Here is a 26,405-nt window from a genome sequence, read left to right on the forward strand (position 1 = left end):
GTAAAGAGAATTCTTTTATAGCCATCATCTAGTTCTCCCTAATTCTATTTTCTCACACAACTGTGGTACATCTGCCAAAATTAAGACTGTCATGGATACATAACTGTTAACTAAATTTCACACTTTATTTGGAGTTCACCAGCTTTTCCTATCATATCCTTTTTTTGTGTGTTGGGGATTTAGCTCAGTGGTTCCACCACCTGCCTCATAAGCATAATGTCCCGAGTTCTATACCCAGTACCAAAAAACAAACAAACATCCCTTTTTTCTGTGCCAGGGTAAGATCCAGGGAAAGCACATTATACTTAGTCATTGACTCTCTTTACTCCCCTCTGGTCTGTAACAGTTTCTCCATCCTTCCTGATTTCAAATGACCTTGATGTTTGGAAAAGTACTAACTAGGTATTCTGTATAACAGTTCTCAATTTGGACTTGTCTGATTTTTCCCCCTCATAACATATTATAGGGTTATGGGCTTTAAGAGGAAGCCCACAGAGGTAAAGTGCTCTTGTTATCATATTATGTCAGACATACACACCATCAACATGGCTTATCATTATTGATGGTAGCCTCATTCTCTTTCAGGTAGTGCATGCCCAGTGTCTCTACTCTAAAGTTACTACTTTTTCCTTCCCATAATCTATTCTTCAGAAGCAAGACACTAAACTCAATCCATAATCAAGGAGAAAAAGCTTAAGTAATTCCATCTCATGAAAGAAAGAGTATTTGCATTATTCCTCTTATCCACCAAGAGATGGTCCAAGACCTCCAGTGTACACCTGAAATAAAAAATAGTACTAAATCATATCATACCATGGTATTTCTTATATACACATATCAATGACAAAAGTTTAACTTATATGAATTAGGCATGTTCAGAGGTGAATAGCAATAACTAATAATAAAAAATAATAATTATAAACATTCACTTTTGTGGGAGACTGAAATACTGATTATGCCCAAAGCAGGCTATAAGCAGTCCAGGTTGTAAAGAGCTAACCAAACATCTGACATGTTTATGGAAGTGAGTCTGGCCAAAGCCTATGGGCCAAGGTCAGAGTAACCCATACCCAAATTTCATTCCACAATTAAAAGCTTCTTAGCTAGAAGGACAATGGTCCAATTACAACCATATATTTTGTCTATTCTGATCCTAATTCAAGAATGCTTTGTCTTTTCCTTTACAAGCCTTGTCTCCATTAGTTTCCACAGAAACTGCATGACTGCACATCCTCACATGTAGTTCACCTTTACCCTCAATTGATTACTAACAAAAATCAGTGGCTTGGACTTGCCAGCACCTTTGTCAGTTGCACTGGCATTGGTCATCTTGGCTCCCCACTTTCTGTCTCTCTTAGTCCTCTCTTTTAGTTCCTCCCCCCTCAGGCTTGCATCATACACTGAGCAGGAAACTGGAGCCTAGTGCAGAGGTCTCCAGTAACATTTCAAGGGTTGCCAGTACACTTTAATTAGCATTATGTGAATGTGGTCTCTCTTGAAAGAGTAAAGACAAATACTATTTTTGGATTGCAGTCGACCACAGGAAGGGTAGGGGAAAGGGAATAAGGGAAAAGAAAAAAATATGAGAAAAGGAAAAAAACGGAAACAAAGTTTTTGTAAATAGGGGAGGCAGGAGGGAGTGACAGGAGGGCAGGGGTATAGGGAAAAAATGAGAACCAAGATCTGTCATGTAAAGGTACAAGATCCCAGGGATAAATGTAACTGCACTGCATACTTTAAAAGTACCAATAAAATCAATAAAAAAACGCTAAGACACCTGAGATGATGTCATACAGGTTAAAATCAAGGAAGAAGTTCCTTGCTCAGAACTCACTTAAAAGCTATTTCGTTGTTGCTTAAAATGTAGGGTTTTTTGTGGGTTTTTTGTTTTTGTTTTTGGTACTGGGGATTGAATTAAGGTCCTTGTGCTTATGAAGCAGGTGGCAGAACCACTGAGCTAAATGCCCGGCCCAAAATGTAGCTTTTAAAATGAAAAAAACAAGAAAAAGAAAAAGAAATAGCAGACAGGTGGACAGGGGGGCACTAATGTGCATGTATTGTTTGGAATTTTTTACTAAAAAAGATTTCTCTCTTTCACACATTTACTTATTCAAGACAATAATGTATTTGTATATTTATATCAGCATGGATTTTGGTATATTTATTTTATGACTGAGTTACACCACTATTTTTTTTTGGTAATTGTGATGGTTAATTTTATGTCAACTTGACTGGGCTAAAGGATACCCCAATAGCTGGTAAAACATTATTCCTGATGTGTCTGTGAGACTGCATCTGGAAGACATTAGCATTTGAATCATTAGACTGAGTAAAGAAAATCACCCTCACCAATGAATGGGCATTAAGCAATCTGTTGAGGGCTCAAACAGAAGAAGAAGGCAGAGGAAGGGTGAATACAGTCTCATTTCTGAAGCTGAGCATCCATCTTCACTTGCTTTTGGACATCAATAAATCTGGTTCTCAGAACGTGACCAGCTTTCCAGGGTCTCTAGCTTGCAGATAGCAGATTGTGAGTCTTTTCAGCCTTTATAACTCAGTGAGCATATATAAATTTCCTGTTGGTTCTTTCTCCTTGAAGAACCTTGACTAACACAGTTGTTATTGCTCAAATGTTCTAGGTTAAGCCACTGGAATCTCTTTCAAGTTGACTCTTGCGTCCTCTTGACATATTGCATGAGGAATCAAACATAAATCCCCTGGACCATGCCTCCATAACCCCCCAGACACACCCAGGAGTGTGTTTCACCAATCTCCACAGTGGATTCCAAAGCCAGGCAAGTTGAGACTCTATCCTAACTGCCACCCCATTTTACATCAATCGCAATCTTTTTTTTTTTTTTTTTTTTTGTATCAGAGATTGAACTCAGGACCTTGCATATCCAAGACAGTCAGCAAAACCAATGAGCTAAATCCCTGGCCCAATGACAATCATTTTATTGAGGCTGCCATTAAGTATGAGGGATGCCAGTTTCACCCCACCAAAAATATTATTTTATGAGGCCCCTCTCTATATAAATAAGCAAACAAGAGATATGCGGAAAGAATGAGGTTAGAGTAGAATTTAAAAGTTAATAACATAGAGAAAAGCTGAAAAACTCACAAACTGAAGTTACAATTAGCTTAGAATTGAAGTACACAGAAAATATACAAGGTGAGGAGTGTGTGTGTGCTTGGTGTGCTCAAAATATATGGTGAATATTTAGAAATTTAAAAAATATATTTCAGTAAAAGACACATTGCCATTAATTCCCCCAAAATATTCCTTTATGAGGTGTGATTTTTAAAAATAAGGTGTGCGCTGGGGATTTAGCTCAGTGGTTCAGTGGCCTGCCTCACAAGCACAAGGACCCGAGTTCGATCCCCGGTACCAAAAAAAAAAATTAAAAAAAAAATAATAAGGTGAATTCTGTTGCTGAGTACCATACAATGGAAAGATAAGCTTGTAAAAACATTACAGTGTCTTCAAAAACCATATCCACCAGATCTGGCACTGAGCTTCTGGCTCTTTCCCAAAGTCAAGGCGATTGTGGAGGGTAAACATTTGGAAATCACTCAGGACATCAAGGCAACCATGACAGTGTAACTAAAGATGCTCACTAATGAAAGCGGACTTCCAGAACTGCTTCAGAAAGTGGTAAAAATGATGGAATGAGTGTGTTTTAAGTAAGAGGGAATATTTTGAGGGGTTTAATGGCAATGTGTCTTTCATGTAATAAAGCATTTTAAAATGTAAATGTTCACCATACTTTTTGATAGCACTGAGTATATGCATATAGAATTATGCGGATGGCAAAAAAGGAAAAAAACTAAAAGTATTGAGGCAAAATGAAGACAATAATTTAATTAAAAAATGAAAAGTTGGCCTTCAATAATAGTTTTCGAGAGGAGAAAATTTGAACAATGCACCTGGAATAATGAGCTTCTTGTAATTTAGTTATGATAGTTCTATTAAAACTATATAGTTGGGTGGAAAACTCATTGTACTAGGAATCAGGCCTGGATTCTAGTGGTTCTTGTCACTACCTAGTTAAGTGAGCACCCGTTTTCAAAAAACAGTATTCATGTTGCTAGAAAAAGTACTATAAGGAAAAAAAAAGGATAAGTGCTTTCTGGTTACAAGACAAAAGCATTAGCATTAAGAATATATTGAATGCATCCCTACTTAAAAAGCCCAAAGCAAACTGGAAATTGGGAAGGACCATGTTGACTTATTTCATTAAGTGTAAATTATGTTTATAGGAAGGACTGAAAAACAATACTCCTAAAATTATAAAGAATAGTTTTAGGGACTGGCCAAACAAGCACACCTATATCGTTCACACTTTCTCTGTATGTGTATTTGTACAGAGAAGCTGAGATATCCAGGCATTTTAACAGCTTTTTAAGTGGTCCTTTTCTAACAGAAATACCCTTAAATAAAGCTAGCTTTTGGTTCAAGTCCATTTAATTCAACCTGTGTTTATAAAATACCCCCATAGGCAATCTACCCTTGACCTAAGGAAGCCTTTAGGACCCTAACTTATAGGTTCTTGTGAGAACTGGGAACTTTTTGGGCATTTGGCGTTCTGGGTGGGAAGCAGAAACTAGGCTTCAAACAGAACAATGTTTTATGTAGAATTTCTGATAAACTAACAGAAGAGTCCACAGAAGAAAGAGATCTGAATTTCCACAGCTCAAGTAATTTGTTGAGGTTTCTTTTTGCATTTTAACTACTCACTTTTTCAGCCTAATTTTGTATCTGTGATATTATAAATATTATGAGTCAGATTCAACTTCTAGTATTTTCTGTGCTGTGTGTTAGGTCCTGAACTAACGGAAATACAAAAAAGAAGATATTTTGGGCCAGGGATTTAGCTCAGTGGTTCGGTGGCCTGCCTTGCAAGCGCAAGGACCCGAGTTCAATCCCTGGTAAAAAAAAAAAAAAAAAAAGATATTTTGTAGAAGAAGAGTAAAGAATTAGGCATAAATCAGAATTAACTGATAATTCAATGATAGAAGCAGTGTAATAGGAGCACAGAGATTCGTGAGGCTTGATCCCTAGCAAAGAAAAAAGAATGAAACATTAGTAATATTAATTTTTCATAGAATCCTTACGTTCTGAATGATGCCATCTTGATAAAACAAAAACACAGTTGAAGAGATCTGAACCTCTGTGAAACAGCCCAGGGCTTCAAATTTATTCACTAGTTACCTTTCAAGTATTTTGGACTATAGTCTGCAGTGTAACAGACAGCAGTGTTCACAAATAAACTGCATTCACCCCCACATTTCTCAGCCCCTGTGGCAATTAAATTGGAGGCATGTATGTACTCTGGTCAGTTGTCCACGAGAGAAAGTACCTGTGTTGTTTGCTGGTTAAGAGTTAAGGTAAGTCCTTTGTGATTTGTACAGGAAGATTTTAAGCTAGGAAGCAAAGAACAGTGAGGTAGAGTAGAGTAGTAGGAAGACAAAAGCATGCTATATCCTTGAAGGTCTGGAGGTCAACCATGAAAGAGAGCAAGCTGACTTTATGAGACTTCATGGGAGTGACAGATAAAATACTTTAAAAAATTAATACATGTTCAGCCAGGCATTGTAATGCATTTGAGAGGCTGAGGCAGGAGGATTGCTGCAAGTTCAGGGCCATCCTGGGCTACTAGTGAGCTCAAGATCAGCCTGGACTACATATCAAGACACCGTCTCAAAAAACAAACCCCCCCTCAAATTAAGGTACGTTTACCATATGTTATGTTTGCATTCATTATATAATACTACTTTAACATAAAGAAAATAAATTTGAGTTCTTTGCAGGAAATTGGATGTACCTTGAGACCATGTTAAGTGAAATGAATCACATACACAAGCTTAAACATCACATAACTTCTTTTATATGAGAAATGCAAAGTACAAATAATTTCCAAAAAACAACATAAAAGATTGATAGTAAGAAACAGGGAGACAGATGCAAATGGGGAGAGCTCCAGATGAGGGAGAAGAGTGGACGGGAGGGGAAGGGGAATAAACAGAATTAAAATACATTATGGCTTTTTTGTTTTGTTTTCTTTTGTTTGTTTGAGACAGGGTCTCACTATGTAGTTGAGACTGACGTGGAACTCACTATGTAGCCCAGGCTGTTCGTGAACTCACTGTGATCCTCCTGCCTCAGCCTCCGAGTGCTGGGATTACAGGCCTGAGCCGCCACGCCCGGTTTACATTTTGGGTTTTGTGGCCGGCTAGCAAGCAGGTAGTTAGAAATCAGTGGGCCTGAGAGATTGAGAGATAAAGGCAGGGTGCTGTGCCAATTATAGTTAAATGAAGAAACAAAGACCTCAGTGTTCCATACATTACAATCATGTATTAGGTCTCTGGCCCAAATGACCACCACATTTGCCACAGAGCACAGTGGCATTTTAAGGTTATACATTGTACACTTTTACTCTGATACCAAATCTTCTATTTCCAGAACAAGACACAGCATTCCTGGTTGCCAGGGCCTAACCCCAATGTTATGTGAAAGTGGAGCATTCTGTAAGGATCTTCACTCACTGGGCTAAGACCTGATTTAACTAGAATTTACCTGTTGTTAATGTCTTTCATAAACTTTTAAAAAATATATATATATAATTACGGCCCTTGTGTTTCTTTTCTCTCCTTGCTGAGACAAAATACCCAACACCCAAAGTTAAAGGGGAAAACAAGAGCTTAACAGCATCTTTCTGCCCCTTTTATTCAGACTACTTAGGGCGGGTAGCACTCAAGCACTTAGTATGGTTGGCCCTGGATTCAATCTCCAGGGCTCTACAGCAGGGATGGGTGGTGGGGGAAGCCAAAATCATCCTCAACTGTTTCTTTCCAGTTGCAGAAAAAAGTGAAGTCACGAGCTCTTACACTTTATCATAGTGACCATGTGCTGTTTTTAAAGGCCTGGACAAGGAGATGAGTCAGACTCCAAACTGGGTGGTTCTCGATATAGTGAATTCAGCGGTGAAAACCGAAAACCAGCGGGCTTGGGCACTAGGCAGAAGTCCGCCAGAAGTTCTCGCGAGAGGCTTCCCTCGGTGCGAACCTTCGTGAGCACCAATTCCGTTGTCCGATTTTAACCACGCCCACAAGCAAAGCCGGCCCCCCTCTCGGCTTTCTCTGGTACTACGGAGCGGAGCGAGCCGGAACTTTTGTTGTGTAGGAACGGGTTAACACAGTCCAATGTTGCCAGCCGGCGTTGAGGAGAAGAGGGTGCCGTCGTCTTCCTCTCCCAGTTGCCGCCGCGGAGAGGAGCTTAGCTGATCAGGTCGAGGAGCGCGGTTACCCGACGGGCCGGGTCTATGGTCGCTCCGCGGGCCGCTCCGCCGGCTGGTGCTTTTTTATCAGGGCAATCTGCGCTCCATGGCAGGGAACTTTTGGCAGAGCTCCCACTAGTAAGCGATCTTCTCTCTTCTCGCCGGGGGCTGTTTTTGGGGGGCGGTGAGGACTGGGCCTGCGACTCCCTCTGGGCCTGGATTCCAGCTCTGGTCCCGAGAGATCCTCTCCGGAGGCAGCAGAACCGGAAATGAAATGGGCTTTTTTGAGGCGACTTCTCTGTCTGCCGGTGCCAGGTTTGATGTAGGGTGGTCGTGAACGTGAAGGGTGGGGGTACGGGTTCGGTCTCCAGGAAGGAAGACGGAGTTTCGGGCTCTTGGGTTAGGCAGGCCGGGGTGGGGGCGGAATTGTGTCTGTGTTTAGGGCTGCGGTTGCCTGTTCAGGACAGTTGTGGCTTGCTTTTGCCTGGAGTCTGTTCAGGAGAACAGCATTATGCTCTTTTGTCATTCACCCTCTGTCGTGAGTGGCTTTGATATTTCGAGGAGAGCAGGGAGTCCGGCCGCTGCTATATGCCTAGATGGAGTTTCATGTTGATAGGCATAGGGCACGTGCTCTCAGAATTATTCGTGCCTTCCCGTGTCTTATATTTTGTTCTAAACGTTCTAAATGTACCAGTGATTTTGCCTGTTTCTTACACCTTTTTTGCGAATAAGTTTGTTTCTGTCAGTGACTGTGAAAGAGCTGGTGTAATATTAAGAGCATCTCTACTTTTACGTGAAGAAGGTGTGGTGTGACGGGGTTAAACACGAGGCTTACTACTGTATAGTTGAAGATAATTTTAGTGTAAAATTGTAATGGTAAGACCATTAATATTTAAATTTTTATTCTGTGACTAGGATTGGTGTCTGTTCATTCATTTTTTTCCACCCTTTGCTTGAAGAGGAAAAGAAACAATGTACTTGGAGACCTGTTTTCCAAAAGGCATGTTTTCCTCTTGCTATAAAATAATTCTGTGGAGAAGAAATGCTATCGATGCTTTAGTACTGATCATCTCATTTTTTAGTTTCCGTTGTTCTTACTGAAACATTTGCTTGAGCAGAGTTGAAACAAATTTCAGTAGTGGCAAAACTGATAAACTTTCGGAGGGGGGGATTTAGCTCAGTTATTCCGCCGCTTGTCTTGCAAGCGCAAGGTCCCGAGATCTATCTCCGGTACCACCAAAAAAAGAAGAAAAAAATATACATACTTTCAGAAACTAAGAGAATTGACAGGCAGCCGGGTGTTTGTCAGTTTTTCAACTTTAAAAAGATTGTCTCTTAATAAGCATTTTCATTATGCCTTCATTTACTGAGAGATTATGATTTTTATTTTCATTTTTTATCCAGGGCCTTTCTATGTAGTCAGGCTGGCCTTGAATTCACTGTGTAGCCCAGGCTGTCCTGGAGCTCAGAGCAATCCTCTTTCCTCAGTCTCCTAGTGCTGGGATTACAGGTGTGTGCCACCACACCCTGCTTCAATTTGAAATTGTAGTATTAAATGTGTTTTTAAAAAACTGACCTTGCCGGGGATTTGGCTCAGTGATTCTGCTGCCTGCCTCACAAGGGCAAGGACCTGAGTTTGATCTCCGGTACAAAAAAAAAAAAAAAACTGACCTTGCCTTCTAATTCAGATAATCCTGGAGGAAAGGCCACTTGTCTTTACTCAGATCCATTGAGAATCATGGTGTCCCTGACTTGTAAAGGGTAGTACGAGAGGCAAGGAGATTCTTTAAAAAGAAATGGATGTATTGCACATTTACTAAAGTTTTATTCAGTTCTTATTTATTTATTTTAAAATTATTCCCTTTTAAAAGTAATCAACAACAAGACAATAAAAGGCCATTTTTATGCGAATATGGTGAAAGGAAAATGAAGAAATGTGCAGTATTTCAGCTGACCTTAGGTGATGCACACCTGTAATCTAGCACTCTAGGAGTCGAAGCAGGAGAATCCTAAATTCAAGTCCAGCCTTGGCAACTTAATGACGTAGTAAGATGGTGTCTAAAGATACAAAGGGGCTAGGGTTGTAGTTCACTGCAAAGACCCTGATTTAAATCGCCATCCCCAAAAGCAAAGCTGTATTTCATGCCTCTGAGATGCACATTTCTTATATCTGGGAAGTCAACTCAGCATTTTTTATAATGACACATGAAAATAATGGTGAATCTTACGTGTAATTTGAAGTTGCTAAAATGCAGCTTGTATGAGTTTTGGGTTAGACTCCATACAAAATACTGTGAGGAAGACTTGAGACATTTGTTTGTGACATTTATCTTTAAAAAAAAAATGACTGTGAAGATGAAACTATTGAGCAAATCACAAACATTTCAGAAAATTGAAGAACACATTCTCTTACTAAAATGTAATAAAACAAGAAGTGCACCAAGTATTTTTCTAGTTGATTGATTGAATTAATGAACAGATTACAAAAATGAAAACCCATTCAAAAATGGTCATATTAGAATTAATAGTGTACAGAGGAATTGTATTTGGCCATCAAGACCTGAGGAAATGTTTGACCTCATAAGTAAACTTCAGAGGAAAAAGTAGTGATACATTACTTTGCCTTTAAATTTTAAAGTATTTGAATGATTGAATGGAACCCTAAATATGGTAAGCACAAATGAAGTATTAATAAGAATGGAAACTGGGGTAACCTTTTTGGAGAGTAAACTGACTATTTACATTAAAGTTGCCACCAAAGTTGATCCATTAGTTCTACTTTTTTTTTGGTACTGGGGATTGAACTCGGGTCCTTGTGCTTGCAAGGCAGGCCACCGAACCGCTGAGCTAAATCCCCGGCCCTTTTAGTTCTACTTTTAGAAAATTATTTAAAATATTATTTAACATGACCGGAATTTGTGAAGTAGGGAAATTAAACACTCTCCTTACTCATGAACAGTTGAGAATATACTTTAAGCACCCATCAATTGATGCTAAGTAATTTCTGTTAATTAGGATGATAAAACATTGCTGATTTTAAGGTATATCTTGATATTAGAGTGTTAGAATCAATACAGTATAATACAATAGAAACACCAGAAAGAGGATAAAATTAGAGGATAATTTTTTTCAGGGTATATTTATGTTTGTTAGTGAGATAATTCTTACTAATTTTCATTTTCAGAAACATGAGAACTATTGTCTTTTCAGGTTACTTTTTGGCACTTTGTGCTTCCTGAATATGAAAAACCTATATAGTCTGAGTGTTTTCTGAGACTTTTCTTATTGATTTTATATCAAGCACATCTTAACATCTTTACTTCTAGTTTGCAGTGGATTTTGGATAAACAAGATCTGTTGAAGGAGCGCCAGAAGGATTTAAAGTTTCTCTCAGAAGAAGAATATTGGAAATTACAGATATTTTTTACAAATGGTAAAATTTTTTTAATTGGTTGAAGTGGTATAGTTGATTACCTTTTTTGTTTTGTTTTGTTTGTTTTTTAAGACAGTCTTACTATGTAGTTCACGCTGACCTCTCCTTAGCCTCCTGGATGCTGGGATTACAGACATGCTCCACCACACCTGGCTAGTTGGTTACCTTTGAATGAGAATGTTTTTATATAGTGATTTTTAATGAACTATTGGAGTTTATGCTTAACATTTTTATATACACATGCATTTTTTACAACTTATCTTTCTTTTTAGTGATCTAGAGTTTTTGTCAAGTTTACATGTCAGAGGACTAAAGATAATTTGAAAGTGTTAACTAATTATAGTCCTTTATAAAACAACTCACATTAAGATTGGCTAAAGAAAAGTATTTTGAAGATAAATAATTCTTTGAATTAGCAGCCCATGATTGTCATTTTTACCTTAGAACTTTGCTTGGAGAGAAGGGAATCTAGTCAAAAAACTTTTACTCTGTTTTATGATAATTGGAAGATAAAATAGTGATCTTTCTAACCTCAGTCACTCTTGCACACCTACCTCTGTTGTTTTGAGGATTTGTTATGGTAGTTATAATGTGTCTGATAGATGTCCAGCATTTTCTTTTTATATTTATTATAAAGATAATATAAAAAGTATTAAAATATTTAGGAAATAGAGGAGGGATATCATTTAACCTCCATATTGCCAGAATAACTTCTGTTATAGAGCAGTTCCTTTTTTTTTGTTTGCCTGTTTATGCATTCTGCTATATACGTGCGTGTGTGTGTGTGTGTGTGTGTGTGTGTACATACACATACACATATATGTAAATGTTTTTGTACTGGGGGATCGAACTCAGGACCTTGTGCTTACGAGGCAGGTGGCAGAACCACTGAACTAAATCCCCAGCCCAGTACTGCTATATTTTTACCAAATGTGCAGAACCTAGTATTAGACCAGTGTGAATCAAGTAGAGGTGTATAGCATGGATAGGTTTTCCCTTTTGTTGAAAATGAATATAGTCATTTAAACACTGAAAATTATTAAGGTTAATTTAATTATACCAGGTATACATTTAAAACGTTATTGTTTTCCTTTTAGTTATCCAAGCATTAGGTGAACATCTTAAATTAAGACAACAAGTTATTGCCACTGCTACAGTCTATTTCAAGAGATTCTATGCCAGGTAGGACTGTTTCATTTTGGGAATGTGTTTTGCCTATTTCAAACTCCTTTTTAATGTTGATGAACCTTAGTGTAAATGAATAAGTTGTTTGCCGTAGATTTTGTGTGATATTTTTTCAAGTGTATTTTGTAACTGGGTGACAGTTTGTTTTATCACATTTTAGGTATTCTCTGAAAAGTATAGACCCTGTATTAATGGCTCCTACATGCGTGTTTTTGGCATCCAAAGTGGAGGTATAAACAATTTTCTGTTCTTCATCAAAATATAGTCAATGTATGTTGGTGGCTCTGCTTCAGTTTTTACATTGCTGTATGTAATGATAAAAATAGATGGTAATGTATGCTTAATATTAAAATTATACACATTCAAAGGAATATATACATATGTTTATTATATATATTTACTTAGCAAACATACAAGACTATCAACTGCTTTTTCTAAGTCCTTAATTCTCATAACTCTGGAATATATAGTCATAGTATCCTCATTTTACAAAAGAGGCAACTGAGACAAAAAGAGAGATTAAAAACTTGTTTAAACCAGGTGTGGTGGCACATGCCTATAATCCCAGCATTCTGGAAGCTGAGGCAGGAGGACTGACCCAAGTTCAGGGCCAGCCTTGCCTACATAGTGAGTTCAGGTCAAGACCCTATCTCAAAAAACTTGTTGACAAGATTACACAGCTAGTGAGTGGCAGTACCAGTCTTTGAACCATAGGAGTCTTTCTCCTAATCTTGTGTTCTTAACTTCTTCATTCTGCTGCCTTTAAGACATGGTTTGCCACAGCTTTTTTCCAGTATGTTCCACCTATATGCCTCTTATTTCCTACTGTCTTCTTCCCTGCCTCCTGGTGATTGCCTGCCATGCCATAGGAAAAGCAGAACAGAAGGCATAGATTGGGAAAGCCATATAGATTTTAACAAGGAAAAGTTTGAATAGTGAGGATAGAAAAATTAGGTGAAGAGAAGAAAGATAGGAACTTGGAGCTGAGACTGAATTTCTATTAAACTCACCTTTTCAATATTTTTGAGAGAGAGCTCAGTTCTTAGCTGACATCCAAACAATAATAGCAGATTTTATGAAAATTGGCAGTTTTCTTTAGTCTTATAAAATCCTTGAATGGTACTATCTTTCCATTTTTGGATAATTTCTTTAGAATAGTAATTGTTTTCTATAATATCAGTTCTGATTTTAACCTAGCTTACATTCCTTTTGTACCCATTTTGATTGTTTTGTTGTAGCTATTCAGGATTATCTGTGATATCTTTCTTGACTATTACATAAATAATGTGATCGATTATATTAGAAATATTAATAAAAGCTTTCTTTCTTTTTTTTTTTTGGTACCAGGGATTGAACTCGGGTCTTTGTGCTTGCAAGGCAGGCCACCAAACCGCTGAGCTAAATCCCCAGCCCCAATAAAAGCTTTCTAAATGTTTTTATCTGTATGACCAAATTTTTCTGTTTTGTCCAAATGTATGGAAATGGTATACAAATGGTGTTTAAGATATATTAGGCTTTTAATTTTCATTTTCACATAGTTATAGTTGGAAGTTTTAAATGTAAATTTGTGCATACATGTATACATTCCCCCTGCAGAGAATAAGACTGTACCGTGAAAGTATTTAAATAGTTTTTAGTTTAGTTTCTTTTGTTGAATAAGGAACCAATTCTTAACTTTTCTGTTTTAATAATCTTTACAATGGTGGTACTATGTATTTGGTTGAAAGGAAAAAAAAAATGGGAACTAACTTTGGAAATCTTGTATTATTCTTGATCTCTGTTCCCAAAAAGATAATAGGTGTTAGTATGGACTTCTGAGTTCTTTTAGTGATATTAAAGTTTATCTTAATCAAAGATACATTTCATTATTAAATAGCATACGTTATCTATTGGTCCAGGTTTAACTAAATAAGAAGCATATTTAATATTTATTCTTACAGAGAAGTAGAATCTAGACAACCTTGGAAATTGTTAAGTGTAGAAAACTGGAGTTTTCACTTTATGGCTTTTTGGTACCTTTTGAGATTAAATTAAAAATTATTTAAAAGTTTGTCTTAAATTGTGACAGTCTTAAGTAAAGGTAAATGCATTTAGAAATTTAAATACCTCATACCTCAAGTAGGTAGAAACTGAACAGATTATATAAATATAGGGGAAATGCTCTGCTTTGAACAGACCAGATATCTTTAGGTTAAGAAATACTGAGTTAACACCTACCTGACCTCATTTGCTTTTTTGTACATAGGAATTTGGGGTAGTCTCAAATACAAGACTGATTGCTGCTGCTACTTCTGTATGTAAGTGCAAAAAGTATGTCTTGCTTTCCAAACAAAGTTCTATCATATAAAGATGTATTTTAGTTTATGAGGCATGTCAGAGATGGGTTGTGGTTGCTATAGTTCCTGATGGGTTGTGGTTATTATAGCTCCTGAGAATACCTTTATGGCTAGCATTTTTGGCCAAAAAAATTTTAAAAAATAAGTTTGAAACCACTTACATTATTGTCTTTAAGACATTATTTTAATGTTAAAAATGAATAGTAGGGGCCGGGGATGTAGCTCAAGGTCCCGAGTTCAATCCCTGGTACTCAGGGGGGGGGGAGAATAGAAGTTGTCCAGAAACATCAGCTCAGTGGCTCTTAATTTTATAAAGGTAAAGAAAAAATTCATTTCTTAATTTTGTTGTATTTTATTATTTCCTAATGGCCAGCTGTTATTTCATTCTTATAGCTAATGCTTTCTTTTGCAGTTGTCTTTGATGGGAGTTTTATATTTTCAAACCTCTAAACTGAAAAATATGATACAGAAAAAAAATGCTGTGTCTGTTGTCAATCAAGCTCAATTTTAAGCCCTCATTCTGTGTCAGTAGCTGCGTTCTTCACTTGTTGATTTAGTTTTTTTATCTAAAAAGTGAGGATTAGTTATCTGTAAATCATGACACTGAAGAAAATAACATTGTAAAATAACAATTGGAAAACTCTACACCAGATAATTGATTTTATGCTATGTACCATTTTATAGATGTAGCAAAAATGCAATACCCAACAAAAGACAGATCAAACTTGAAATTATTTCTGTGATCTATACAGGAGTGGTAGAAGATAGACATTTTGTGTTTTTTAAGTTTGTGAGCCATGCTGGTTTTTGTATTTTGGGGTCATTCCCCTTTCTGAGAGGTGTACAGTAGTCTAATCCAGTATTTTCCATGTTGTATCTTAATGCTTAATCCACTTGTACAAATGAAAAGGATCATAAAACATCATCTAGAACCTGTCTATAGTTATTTGATTTAATTAATTATTGCACTATGATGGCTTTATACAATTTTCCCAAATAGTATTTAAATGTGGATACCCATACCATTTTGAGGAGATGGGGATTGATCATTAATATTGGTTTTTCATTTTTATCATTTTTTTGGGTACCAAGAATCAAACTCAGGACCTTGTACTTGCCAGGCAGGCACAGTGACACTGAGCTACATCCCCAGCTTTTATTTGTATTTTATTATATATTTTGATATAATAGATACAAAAGCTCAGAAAGGATAGATTAATTTTTAAAAATCGAGACATCTTGGAGATAGTCACTAACATTTAGGGGGATGTATTATCCTTTCATCTTGTAATCTTTTACAAATATATAGCATTTGTAAACACTTAGAAGAAATGACACCTACATTACCAAAGAATAGAACAGTCACAGTTGGCGATTTTTTTTTCAATCTTTTAATTTATTCTTTTAAACAGCAGAACTCTTTGTGAATCTCTCTCATTGTGTAGGGGAGAGCATACAGGCTCCTGACATCCAGTCTTTTTCCTCCCCTGAAAAAAAAAATCTAGATCCTTATTCATTCCCAAGGCATCTACTTGAAAATGATTGAGCCTTGTCCTCTAATATTCTTTTTTTGTTGTTGTTGTTTTGTTTTGTTTTTTGAGACAAGGTCTCACTGTATAGTTGAGACTGACCTGGAACTCACTACGTAGCCCAGTCTGGTCTTGAACTCACAGCGATCCTCCTGCCTCAGCCTCCCAAGTGCTGGGATTACAGGCATGCGCCACCATGCCCGGCCTGTCCTCTAATATTCTGTACCAGTGGTGGTGAACCTTTTAGAGCTTTCAGTGATAAAAAGAGCCCCTGTGGCATGTGTGCCATAAATTTACTACCACTGTTCTGTGCTATATGTTAGAGGAATTTTGGTGTAATTTGCTTTGACATTTCCTTAGTTTAAATTGTTGTTATTTGTTTTCTGCAGTAAAAACTAGATTTTCATATGCCTTCCCAAAGGAATTTCCTTATAGGATGAATCATGTAAGTATATTGTATAAAATAACATACTTATCAAAACTATATATAAATAGGCTCCATTTTATATTAGCATAAACTTAATAATCTCCTAGAAATGGCAGCTTCAGGTACTACAAGAATATAGATAGTATTATTCATATTCCTGTAGGCATTCATGTTATTTGTATTACATTTGTAGATCTTCCTATTCTTGTTCATTAATTTATATTATTAAAGCTGAATAATTTCTGTCTTATGTTTGGGGCTTTTTGGTGTTTGTGGGTTTGTTGTTTTTAGGTACTGGGGATCAAACTTTGGACCTTGGGCTTGCAAAGCAGGCAGCAGAACCACTGAGCTATCTATCCCCAGCCCTGAATAGCTTCTATTAAAAAAAAATACTTTATAGTAGTATCTGTCAGCCCTGGAAGCTCATTGCATCACCTTGGGAACTTTTTAATAATACTTAACATTGAGACCTTTCCAGACTGACTAAATCAGGGTTTTCAGGATTGGAGTCTCTGGTGTTAATATTTTCTAAAAGCTCCCCAGCTGTTGGGGATATAGCTCACTGGAAGAGCTCTTGCCTCGCATCCAGTCTCTGGCAGCATGGGCTTGATCCTTAGCACTGCAAAATAAATCTAAAAATGAGGCTGGGCATAGTGGCACACACCTGTACTCCCCGCTGCTCAGGAGACTGAAGGAGAGCTGCAGGTGTGAGGCTAGGCTGGGGAACTTTGAGATCTTATCTCAAAATAAAAAATGTAAAGATCTGAGGATGTAGCTCAGTGCAAGGCTCTGGGTTTAATCCCTAGTACCACAGTTAATATTTAAATATCTGAAGTTTTTACAGAATATTAAATAAAAAGAGAGTGCTGGGGTTAGGGATGTAACTCGGTAGGACGTGTGCTTAGCATATGCAAACCTTGGTTTTAATCCCAAGACACCTCCCCAAAAAAACCTTGTAAGAGGCTTGTTTTTCCTTTTAAGGACTTAAATGCTTTATAATCATAATTTTATGAAAAACTAATAATTTATTGTCTATATTTGTTATAAATGACTATTTTCTTGATTTAAATTTTTTTAGTAAATGTGAGTAATGTCTCTAAACTGAGTAGAGTCGTAATTGACATGGATAATTTTTTTAACAGGTACTAGAATGTGAATTCTATCTTTTAGAACTAATGGTAAGTGTGTTTCTGTGACTAATAGAAAAGAATTTATTTCCAAATTTAATGAAATTAGAAATTATTTAATGAAATGATTTCTAGGGAGGTACATATGAAAACCATCTTAAGTTGTGTATCATGTGATGCTGAAATCATACTAGTGACATCATCACCTATCTCCTCTCTGAAGCCTATAAAATAAATTGGTATAGCCTACTCAGGTTGGAAAAACTTTTCTATTCTATAGTAACTATAACAGGATTAACAAACAAGTCAGGACATTCAGCCACTGTAAATAATGCACACAGTTTGTGTGTGTGTGGTGTAATTTAAAGATAGATTGTCTTTGGCGGATTTCTGCTCCTCCAGTTGGGCATTATGGATCTGTAGGCTAATAAGAGGTTTCAGTGTGTTGCAGATGTGACACTTTGAGTCTCTAAGGGAATGAATGGATGCTGCCTGACTGCCAACCGATTTACCAAGGTATATTTCAGAGAGAGCACTGCTTTCTCTATTACAGTAGTTTAGGGCTGCCATAGGACTTGCTTAGGAGACTAGAAGGGAAGCAAGCATGAGTTAGAGAAATTCATTTTGAATTACACAAATACAAATCAGTTGGGTAATGATATCTTTTTTTGTGTTGTAATAAATCTGTTTTTATACATACACATTTTTTAAACTGTTTCTAGGATTGTTGCTTGATAGTGTATCATCCTTATAGACCTTTGCTCCAGTATGTGCAGGACATGGGCCAAGAAGACATGTTGCTTCCCCTTGCATGGTAATTAGAACAGAAGTTATTAATAGTGTGACATGTTAATCAGACAGGGAGGCTGACAACTAAATGTGAAGTTTGGTAATTGTAAAGTCATTAAACTAGTGCCCCAAGATATTTCTGTTAAGCAAAGTAACTGTTAATTGAATTTTAATAACTATAGTAGTAAAAATGCTAGAATAGTTGTATATTATCCTTTTGCTGAATATACCTGTTAAAATTTGATTTGTTGCCGGGGATTTAGCGCAGTGTCTTCATGCCTGCCTTGAAAGTGCAAGGTCCTGAGTTTAATCCCTGGTACCAAAAAAAAAATTGATTTGTAGGACTAAGACTATTTTCGTAAAAATTAGAAGTGAATTTGGCTGGGCATGGTGGTGCATGCCTGTAATCCCAGCACTTGGGAGGCTGAGGCAGGAGGATCGCTGTGAGTTCGAGACCAGCCTGGGCTACATAGTGAGTTCCAGGTCAGTCTCAACTATACAGTGAGATCCTGTCTCAAAAAACCAAAAAAAAAAATTAGAAGTGAATTTATCATTAAAATAACCAGTACATTTTTGTAGTATTCACCATACATATACTTTTCTTTTCTTTTTTCTTTTTTTAACCTGATTTTCAGACTTTTAAAAAATTACAAACCAGGCATGGTGGCACATGTCTGTAAACACAGCACTCAGGAGGCTGAGGCAGGAGGATGACCATGAGTGCAAGGCCAGCCTGGGCTACATAATGAGTTCAAGACCAACCTGAACTACATAGTGAGACTCTGTCTCAAAAAACAAAACAAAATTACAAATGTGTTTATTTTGTATTGTAATTATGAGGTTTCAGAATTTCAAATGTATTTTATTCATTAGTATATAAAATTTCTATTCAGTAATGTATACTTATTTGTTGTCACATTTGTGTATCTGTCCTTTGCCTTGATGTTTTCATCTTTGTAGCTGTGCTTAGTAATGGAAAGGGGGAGAAATTGTGTACAAGGATGGGATATCTGGCCCTCTCTGGGAGAAAATGTACAATCAGATAGAATAGTTCGACTTTCCATGATAATACGATTTATATTCCTATAGGAGGATAGTGAATGATACCTACAGAACGGATCTTTGCCTACTGTATCCTCCTTTCATGATAGCTTTAGGTATGTAAGTATGGTATACCTTTATTATTTAAATTGTTATAAACCTATTTAGGTCATCATAAAATAAATTTTATTCCATTTTTCTTTTCATATTCCATAAAGTAATAGACTAATCATTGCATGTGAACTTTGCATAATATTAACTGCAACTGTCACAAATCACAATTATTTGCCCTACTCCACAACCCTTTTTTGGCAAGTTTTTTTTTTTTAATTATGTCTAAATAGAACATTTTTGTTTGCTTAAGGACAGAAGCTCAGAATTAAGCCTGCTAGTATTAGTTGTAAGTCTTACAAATGGGCCTATTTTTAAATTCCTGAGCCAGTTAAGTGCTCAGGGGTTGAGCAAAAGAGTATCTTTGATCCTGTCTTGCTAGAGGAAGAGTTATCAACCATTTCACTGTTGAGGGAAGGCAGGGCAATGATGGGGTAGAATTCAAGTCTTTGGAGTTACATGGTCTTAGGTTTAAACTTTGGTTCCTCTACAGTTGTGAAGAAATTATTTAACCTTGCTGAGTTTGTTTCCCTCCTGGATACTAATAACTTCAAATAGAATCATTTCAAGAATTAAATGAGATAGCCAGTGAGTACTAAATAATGCCTACTGGATCCCAAGCATTTGTTAGCTTCCATGCCTTTTGCTTCTGAGTTCATGATTTACTCCTCTTAGTGTTCTCTGTTCTTTTACCAGTCCAGATTTATTTTTATTGGTTTCCTTTTTCAATTATTCCTTAAATGTTGGTGTTTCCTATCCTTCTTACATCAGGTATGACAAATAGTTATTCTGTAGCACTGGCGGCTCTTACAAAGTACTGCATATGGAAAGATTATGAAGTAGTATCTGGATTTAGTGGGAAGTACTGGGATCTGCTTAGGTAGGAAGGAGGGGATAATAGAACGTATGACATGGCTTTGCCATGCCTGTGGCCTTTATTCTTCCAAGATAGTCTCCTTGAGGTTTATACCTTCTCTTACATGGCAAAACATTTACATTTATTTAGCCAAGATCTTGCTCCCAGCATTTCTTTATATCCATCAGCCTTTTACATAGCTTCACTTGGTGTCTCTCCAGCACCTCAGACTTATAATCAGGATGGATGAACCCATCACCTTGCGCCCAGACATGTTCCTCTTTTTATTTGCCAGCTTTTTGAATAGGACAAGGTAGGATATTGGTGAGAAATCCAGCAGTGGCTCTTTCCTCTCCCTTGATAGCTATGTTGGTTGGTTACCAGTACTTGCTGTGCCTTTCTCTCAGTTGTCTGTCCCTTTTATAATCTCCTGATTCCACCCAGGTTAGCACAGCAGTCACCAGCATCCATGTGCAGAGAGCCAGTCTGTCCTCCATACTGTTAAGCTAGCTATCAGTGAGGGATAATTTTACCTCCCAGAGGATACTATTTGGCAATGTCTGAAAATGATTTTGTCAACTAAGGTTGGATGCTACTGTCATCTGGTGGGCAAAAGTCAAGATGCTGCTAACCACACTATAGTGCACAAAACAGTCTCAAAGAATTGTCCAATCAAAAATGACTATAGTGTCAAAGTTGACAAACCCTGAGCTAGAATGAACTTTTAAAAAAATATGTCAAGCCGGGTGTGGTGGCGCATGCCTGTAATCCCAGCACTCGGGAGGCTGAGGCAGGAGGATCGCTATGAGTTCGAGACCAGCCTAGGCTACATAGTGAGTTCCAGGTCAGTCTCAGCTACATAGTGAGACCCTGTCTCAAAAAAAGCAAGAATTAAAAAATATATATATTTTTAAAAAATGAATATGTCTCCCATTTAAACCTTTCAGTGCTCTCAGTTGCTGAATAAAATCTTCAGTTTCTTTTTATCAGAGATAAATATATATAATTCATATAACTCACATATCTATGTAATTCATATATATATATATATATATCATTTATATATTCATATATATATATCATATGTATCATTTCAGATATATCATTCCTACTCTCACCTTTTTTAAAAGGCTTGGCTCAGATTATGCTTTTTTTAGTGACATTCTTCTTTCCCTCTCAACATTATTTCGGTGATTTCAAACGATTGCTCAACATCATTTCAGTGTGAGTTTAGGATGTCTTCTCACTATGAGGTTTACTCCATATATGTACCTGTTGTGCCATATTCCATTGTGTGTTAAGGGTCAGTTTTTTTTCTTTTTCCATCCTTTGGCCTCTGGACCTACTTTGTAGCCTCCTTTGACTTGGGTGGTGATGGAACTTGCTGCTGGCACACCATGCTAGGCAAGTGCTCTACTGCCAAGCCGTATATGGCTCCAGTCCCTTGAGAGGCTATTTACCTACCTACCCTGTCACCCTTAGCAAAGTTACATGACTTAACAGACCAGGGAGTGTAACTCTTAAGCTACTGTTGGATCCAGGGTCACTGGACTGCATGGTAGGAGTTGTTGTAGGCAAGATTGTGATATAGATCATTGTTTTGGGGATCTTTTGATCTTTTACTCTCTTTTTTAGTTTAGGTTTTATATAATATATGTAATTATGTTCTATACATTGTATTGTTTTTTTCTAACCTGTATTTGATTATAACATGGAGTTTAGCCATCACATAACTTGATCATGTGCTAATAACTTTAAAGCAAAAAAAGGGGGGGTAACATTGCTTTTAATTGAAACAGCAAAATAATCATTGTTGAAACTTATCAGCATATTGATTGGCTGGAGGTCTTGTTTTTGTCACACTGACTTCTGGGTGCTGTTTGATTACTTTGTACTGCTGATCAGAAATGACTTCCCTGTTCACATTGCACTGGCTTTTTTTTCTCTAACATGCCTTCTTAAGGCATCTGCACTATGACTAGTACACAGCAAAGGAACAGATGTTAAAAACCTTACTGTAGTCTAATAATTTTTTTTCTGCCTCCTTCAGATTAAAGAGATGGTTGGTTAACAGTAACTCTTAAATGTAGCTTTATAAATTTTTTAAATACTATTAGAAAATGTACATGAAATCTGTGAGAAACTTTAGTTCTAAGACCATGTTTGTGGTTAAACACGAGCAGTTATCACTCATTTCCTTTGCAGCTTGTCTACATGTAGCCTGTGTGGTACAGCAGAAAGATGCCAGGCAGTGGTTTGCTGAGCTTTCTGTGGATATGGAGAAGGTATTCTTTAAGATTATTTCAACTTGGACATTTAAAAATTCGTGTCTTTTTTTATATCATGAGGCTAAAAATCATAAGCTGTCCAGACTAAGATTATTGGTTAACAAATTTTAAACACAGGTTTGGTGAGAAGAGTTGATGTTAGTTATGTTTTTGACTTAGGGTTAAATAGAACGGCAAACTTTTGGTTTGATTGGTTGCAAGTAATCTCTGACTTCCAGGGTTATTTAAAAATCTTCCTAGTGACCATTAAATGCTACTGTGAACTTTTGTAACATAGTCTATCCCTGGTAAAATGATGTTTGCTCTGTTTTCAAACTTTTCTACTCATATGTTGAAAATATTAAAATTAATCCAAAGCAACCTCTACTCAGGCCAGGAGGCAAGAGCTAATTTGGGAGCTGGGTTGATAGATTGCAGCTGCCACTTTGTCTTAATTTACATGTAGAATAATTAAAAGAATCAAAATAATGTCTTGTATGCACTACCTCCCCTTAAATGATTTGGGTTTTGTTTTGTTTTTTAAGACAGAGTCTTACTATGTAGGTCAGGCTGGTCTTGAACTCACCATGTAGTCCACTCTGGCCTCAAACTCAAAGTAATCCTCCCTGCCTCAGTTTCCTGAGTGCTGAGATTACAGGTGTGTACCACCAGGCTAGGCTTCCCCTTAAATTATTTTGATTTTGGGGGGGCCGGTATTGGGGATCAAACTCACAACCTTGTGCTTGGCCACTGAGCTATGTCCCCAGCTCCTTAAATTCTTGTGAAATAATTGGTATTAGAGAATGTGCTCTATTGTAGCAGATCCCTTCATGATTAGAGTCTTTTCTTAGTACCTTACTATTTTGTTTGATTTTAAATGTCAGCAGAGAAGGGAAATACCTGATAGGGGTAAGAATGGATAGGGCATACATGTTAAAAGATAAGAGGTTAGGAGGAAAAGCCTAAGTAGCAGGATGGTGGAAAATAATGCTTTTCAAATATTGCTTTGTCTTGTCTAACCTAACTGGAATACTTAGGGACAGGGACTTTTTACTGTTTTGAAGGATGCCTTGCATGTGATATGTGTTCTTTATTTACTAAATGTTGCTAGTTTTTGCCACTGAGAATTTTTCAAATGTTTTCTTCTAGATTTTGGAAATAATCAGGGTTATTTTAAAACTATATGAGCAGTGGAAGAATTTTGATGAGAGAAAAGAGATGGCAACTATTCTTAGTAAGATGCCAAAACCAAAACCACCTCCAAACAGGTACTTTGTAGACATTTAATTATTGATCTCATTTTATATATTGTATTCACTTCTGGTCTTTCTTACATTATTTTTCTGTAATTAAAACTTTTACCAAAATTTCATAATTCACATTACTTTTTTAAATTTGTGACTTGACACATTGAAAATGTTTCATTTTTAAAAACATTAATTTGATCATTTTTGCTAATGTATTGGAGGTCTATTACAGGTATCCCTCAACATATAGCTACATACTGTACATAACTCAAGTAGTTCTGTATTAGATTGTCTCTGTGCCTTCTTTTTTGATTCCTTCTCCCCTACTACTGGCTATTCCTCTAGTTTATGAATTTCAGTAGCAGTTTGCAAAAATTTCAGTGAGTGATCTGATATGGTAAAGATAAAGAATTTTGGCATTGTGTGAACCTGTGATCTACAGCACACAATAACATAATTTTGCTATGAATCACCTATATTAAGAGATTTGTTCTTGTTTTAAGTGCGATCTGTTTGTTTAATTCAGTGGTTCTGAACCCTTACTGTACATCTATATCAGATCATTTGGAGTAGGGAAAAAGGTGAGAAGGAAAATAAATGCTACCCATCTCAATCATTTATCTAGACAGATAATCATAAAACATTAACATAGATTTTATATATTGCTGCTGATTAAATTAATGTTACAATTTGGAAAGGAATAATAGTTATAGAAGGAGCTGTTTAAGGCAGCCATTCAAACAGCTACCTTTGGATGCATTTTTTGCAGAAATTCCCTGAGTGATTCTCCACTAGTGGCAGGGCCTGAAGCTGCAAGATGATGGTGGAGAAGATAAGGCAATAATCCTATTGCCACAGTTACTGGTACTTTCAGCTTTAGTTTTTATTTTAAATATGCAGTATTTTACAGGAAATTACCATTTTTCTGACTTATAAAAGTTTGCTGTAATTACATATGATTTTATTATGCCGTTGTACAACTTTTTTTTTTTTTTTTGGAAGGACACTTGATTTTCCTAAATAGTAGATATAGGAATTTATATGTTAAATTTAATTTCATAGGAAATTTGTTTAGAAGAAGCTGTAATCTCTATGTTGAGTGATACCTGTAATAACAGTGAAACCCCATATTCTAATTTAAAAATTTTTAGTGTATATGGATACTAACTTTCAGACTGCTTGTTATTTGTGAGAGTACAGTTAAAATAAGAATAAAAACATAAAACCAAATGTTAGTCTTCTGGATTTTAATTTTTCCACATCAGTGTCTGTGTATAAGAATATTCTATCTAGAATATTTTTGTTTGGTAGAGTTATGCCACAAAATAATGAACTTCAGAAATTAGTAAGCGTATCTGTGTGCCAGAAATGAATCTTTTAATTAGTATAAAATCTCTTTCTTCCCCATTTGAACAGTGAAGGAGAGCAGGGTCCAAATGGAAGTCAGAACTCTAGCTACAGCCAATCTTAAAACATTCCGAAGAATTCCATAGTGGACCTCTTGGAAATAAACCATTGGACAGATTTCAGTAATGTCTTCAGTGGAACACAAATGAAAATGAATAGCTTGTTTCTGTCAAGCAATATTGGGAAGTGATTTTATTTTTGCAAAATAAGTTTTTCTTTACCTAGTTTGATTTTAATACATAATTGATTAAAATCTCTTCATTATAAAAGTTTAGAAAGGTTCTGAGGGAACCAACAGGCAGACATACATAGGCATCTCAAAATTAGTAGCTTTTGCTTAGTATACTACTTAATTTGGATAATAAAAACTGGCTTTTTATTAAGTCAGGAAACAAAACATGATTTATTTAAATTTTTCTTTGGTCATTGAGGGACCAAAAAAGGACATAAAAAGGTCAATATATGAGGGTTTTTAATCCCCTCTGTAGGTTAAACTTTAAAACTATTTAAGGAATCAAACCTTACAAAATCCTAGAAGTAATCAGGGAAATTAATCAAGTACTTACTGATTTTTAAAATATATTTTATTAAGTCGTTTTGGTATCTTGCCATGGAAGATACTAGCCCTGTCTAGCAGAAGAGTGCAATATGTATAGCCTAATTTTGACATTTTAAAAGTTATGTTAATTCCATAAGTATTTTGAAATACTGGGCAAATTGTAAAAAGCGATCCATGTCAAGTTATTTGCAACTAACTTGCAGTTAAACAGGCATTTTGAAAATTTAATTGAATAAAATATCATAATAAGGTTAAAATTTGGTAAATTTTTTGTTAATTTTTAATCTGTGAAAAGTTTTTAAAATAAAATTAATACACCCGAGTTTAATTTTTGTGTCTTAGTGTGGACATATACATCCATTGCAGGTATCCTGAGCCAGAATACAATCAGGTTTCAGGCCAGTTTGATACTGGCTATTAACTCTCACAAGTGTAGGATTTCAGACTAAATGTTATGTCAGTGGGACTGTGCTGTCTGTGAAACCTAATAAATTAATCATTTTCTTCATACTTGAAGGAGACTGATGAATAAAACTTGGAGTCATAGGATATTAATGTACGATTTAAGGATTAAACATTTTTATAGCTTAATTGTGAACAATGGATTATTCAGTGTTGACATCCTAGTATAAAACAAGAATAAAAGTACATTCTCCATCCATACTGACTAGTGTCTTGAATTCATTGTCTTGAATTTGTCGTGTGGTTTTCTGAGAATCTTTCTTTAGATAAGTATTTAAAAGTTCTTATATCCAAGATTTAAATAAGGACTACAACATTGCACTTTATGCATAAGTCTCCAAGTTTATTTTAA

General features: G+C 36.2%; 1 protein-coding gene across 8 annotated transcripts; it reads left to right on the plus strand.

Annotated features, from left to right (window-relative positions):
- The first annotated feature begins 7,107 nt into the window (after positions 1-7,107).
- On the plus strand, positions 7,108-26,242 carry Ccnc (cyclin C). 8 transcript variants are annotated; one of them, XM_010637384.2, is made up of 13 exons: positions 7,192-7,415; positions 8,193-8,277; positions 10,604-10,710; positions 11,808-11,892; positions 12,056-12,125; positions 14,141-14,192; positions 16,150-16,205; positions 17,330-17,365; positions 18,037-18,128; positions 19,193-19,260; positions 22,317-22,396; positions 23,528-23,646; positions 25,042-26,242. In XM_010637384.2, the coding sequence occupies exons 5-13, from the start codon at positions 12,087-12,089 to the stop codon at positions 25,094-25,096; spliced, it is 597 nt and encodes a 198-aa protein (XP_010635686.1). In that variant the 5' UTR covers positions 7,192-7,415; positions 8,193-8,277; positions 10,604-10,710; positions 11,808-11,892; positions 12,056-12,086; the 3' UTR covers positions 25,097-26,242. The 8 variants fall into 8 exon arrangements, 7 of the variants coding, with proteins under 7 accessions (XP_010635684.1, XP_010635685.1, XP_010635686.1 ...); XM_033763471.1 differs by lacking the exon at positions 7,192-7,415 and adding an exon at positions 24,395-24,489; XM_010637382.3 differs by lacking the exon at positions 8,193-8,277 and having other exon boundaries at positions 7,108-7,415.
- The last annotated feature ends 163 nt before the right edge of the window (positions 26,243-26,405 follow it).

Source organism: Fukomys damarensis, unplaced genomic scaffold (assembly GCF_012274545.1).
Source record: "Fukomys damarensis isolate Sample0158 unplaced genomic scaffold, DMR_v1.0_HiC HiC_scaffold_14, whole genome shotgun sequence".
NCBI classification, from domain to species: Eukaryota; Metazoa; Chordata; class Mammalia; order Rodentia; family Bathyergidae; genus Fukomys; species Fukomys damarensis.

Excerpts from the sequence above, each read along its gene's own strand:
- Ccnc (XM_010637382.3), top strand. The coding sequence starts at position 7,384 with ATGGCAGGGAACTTTTGGCAGAGCTCCCACTA. Across the intron at positions 14,193-16,149 it reads TGCTGCTGCTACTTCTGTAT|TAAAAACTAGATTTTCATAT; the intron begins GTAAGTGCAAAA and ends TGTTTTCTGCAG. Across the intron at positions 22,397-23,527 it reads TTTCTGTGGATATGGAGAAG|ATTTTGGAAATAATCAGGGT; the intron begins GTATTCTTTAAG and ends GTTTTCTTCTAG.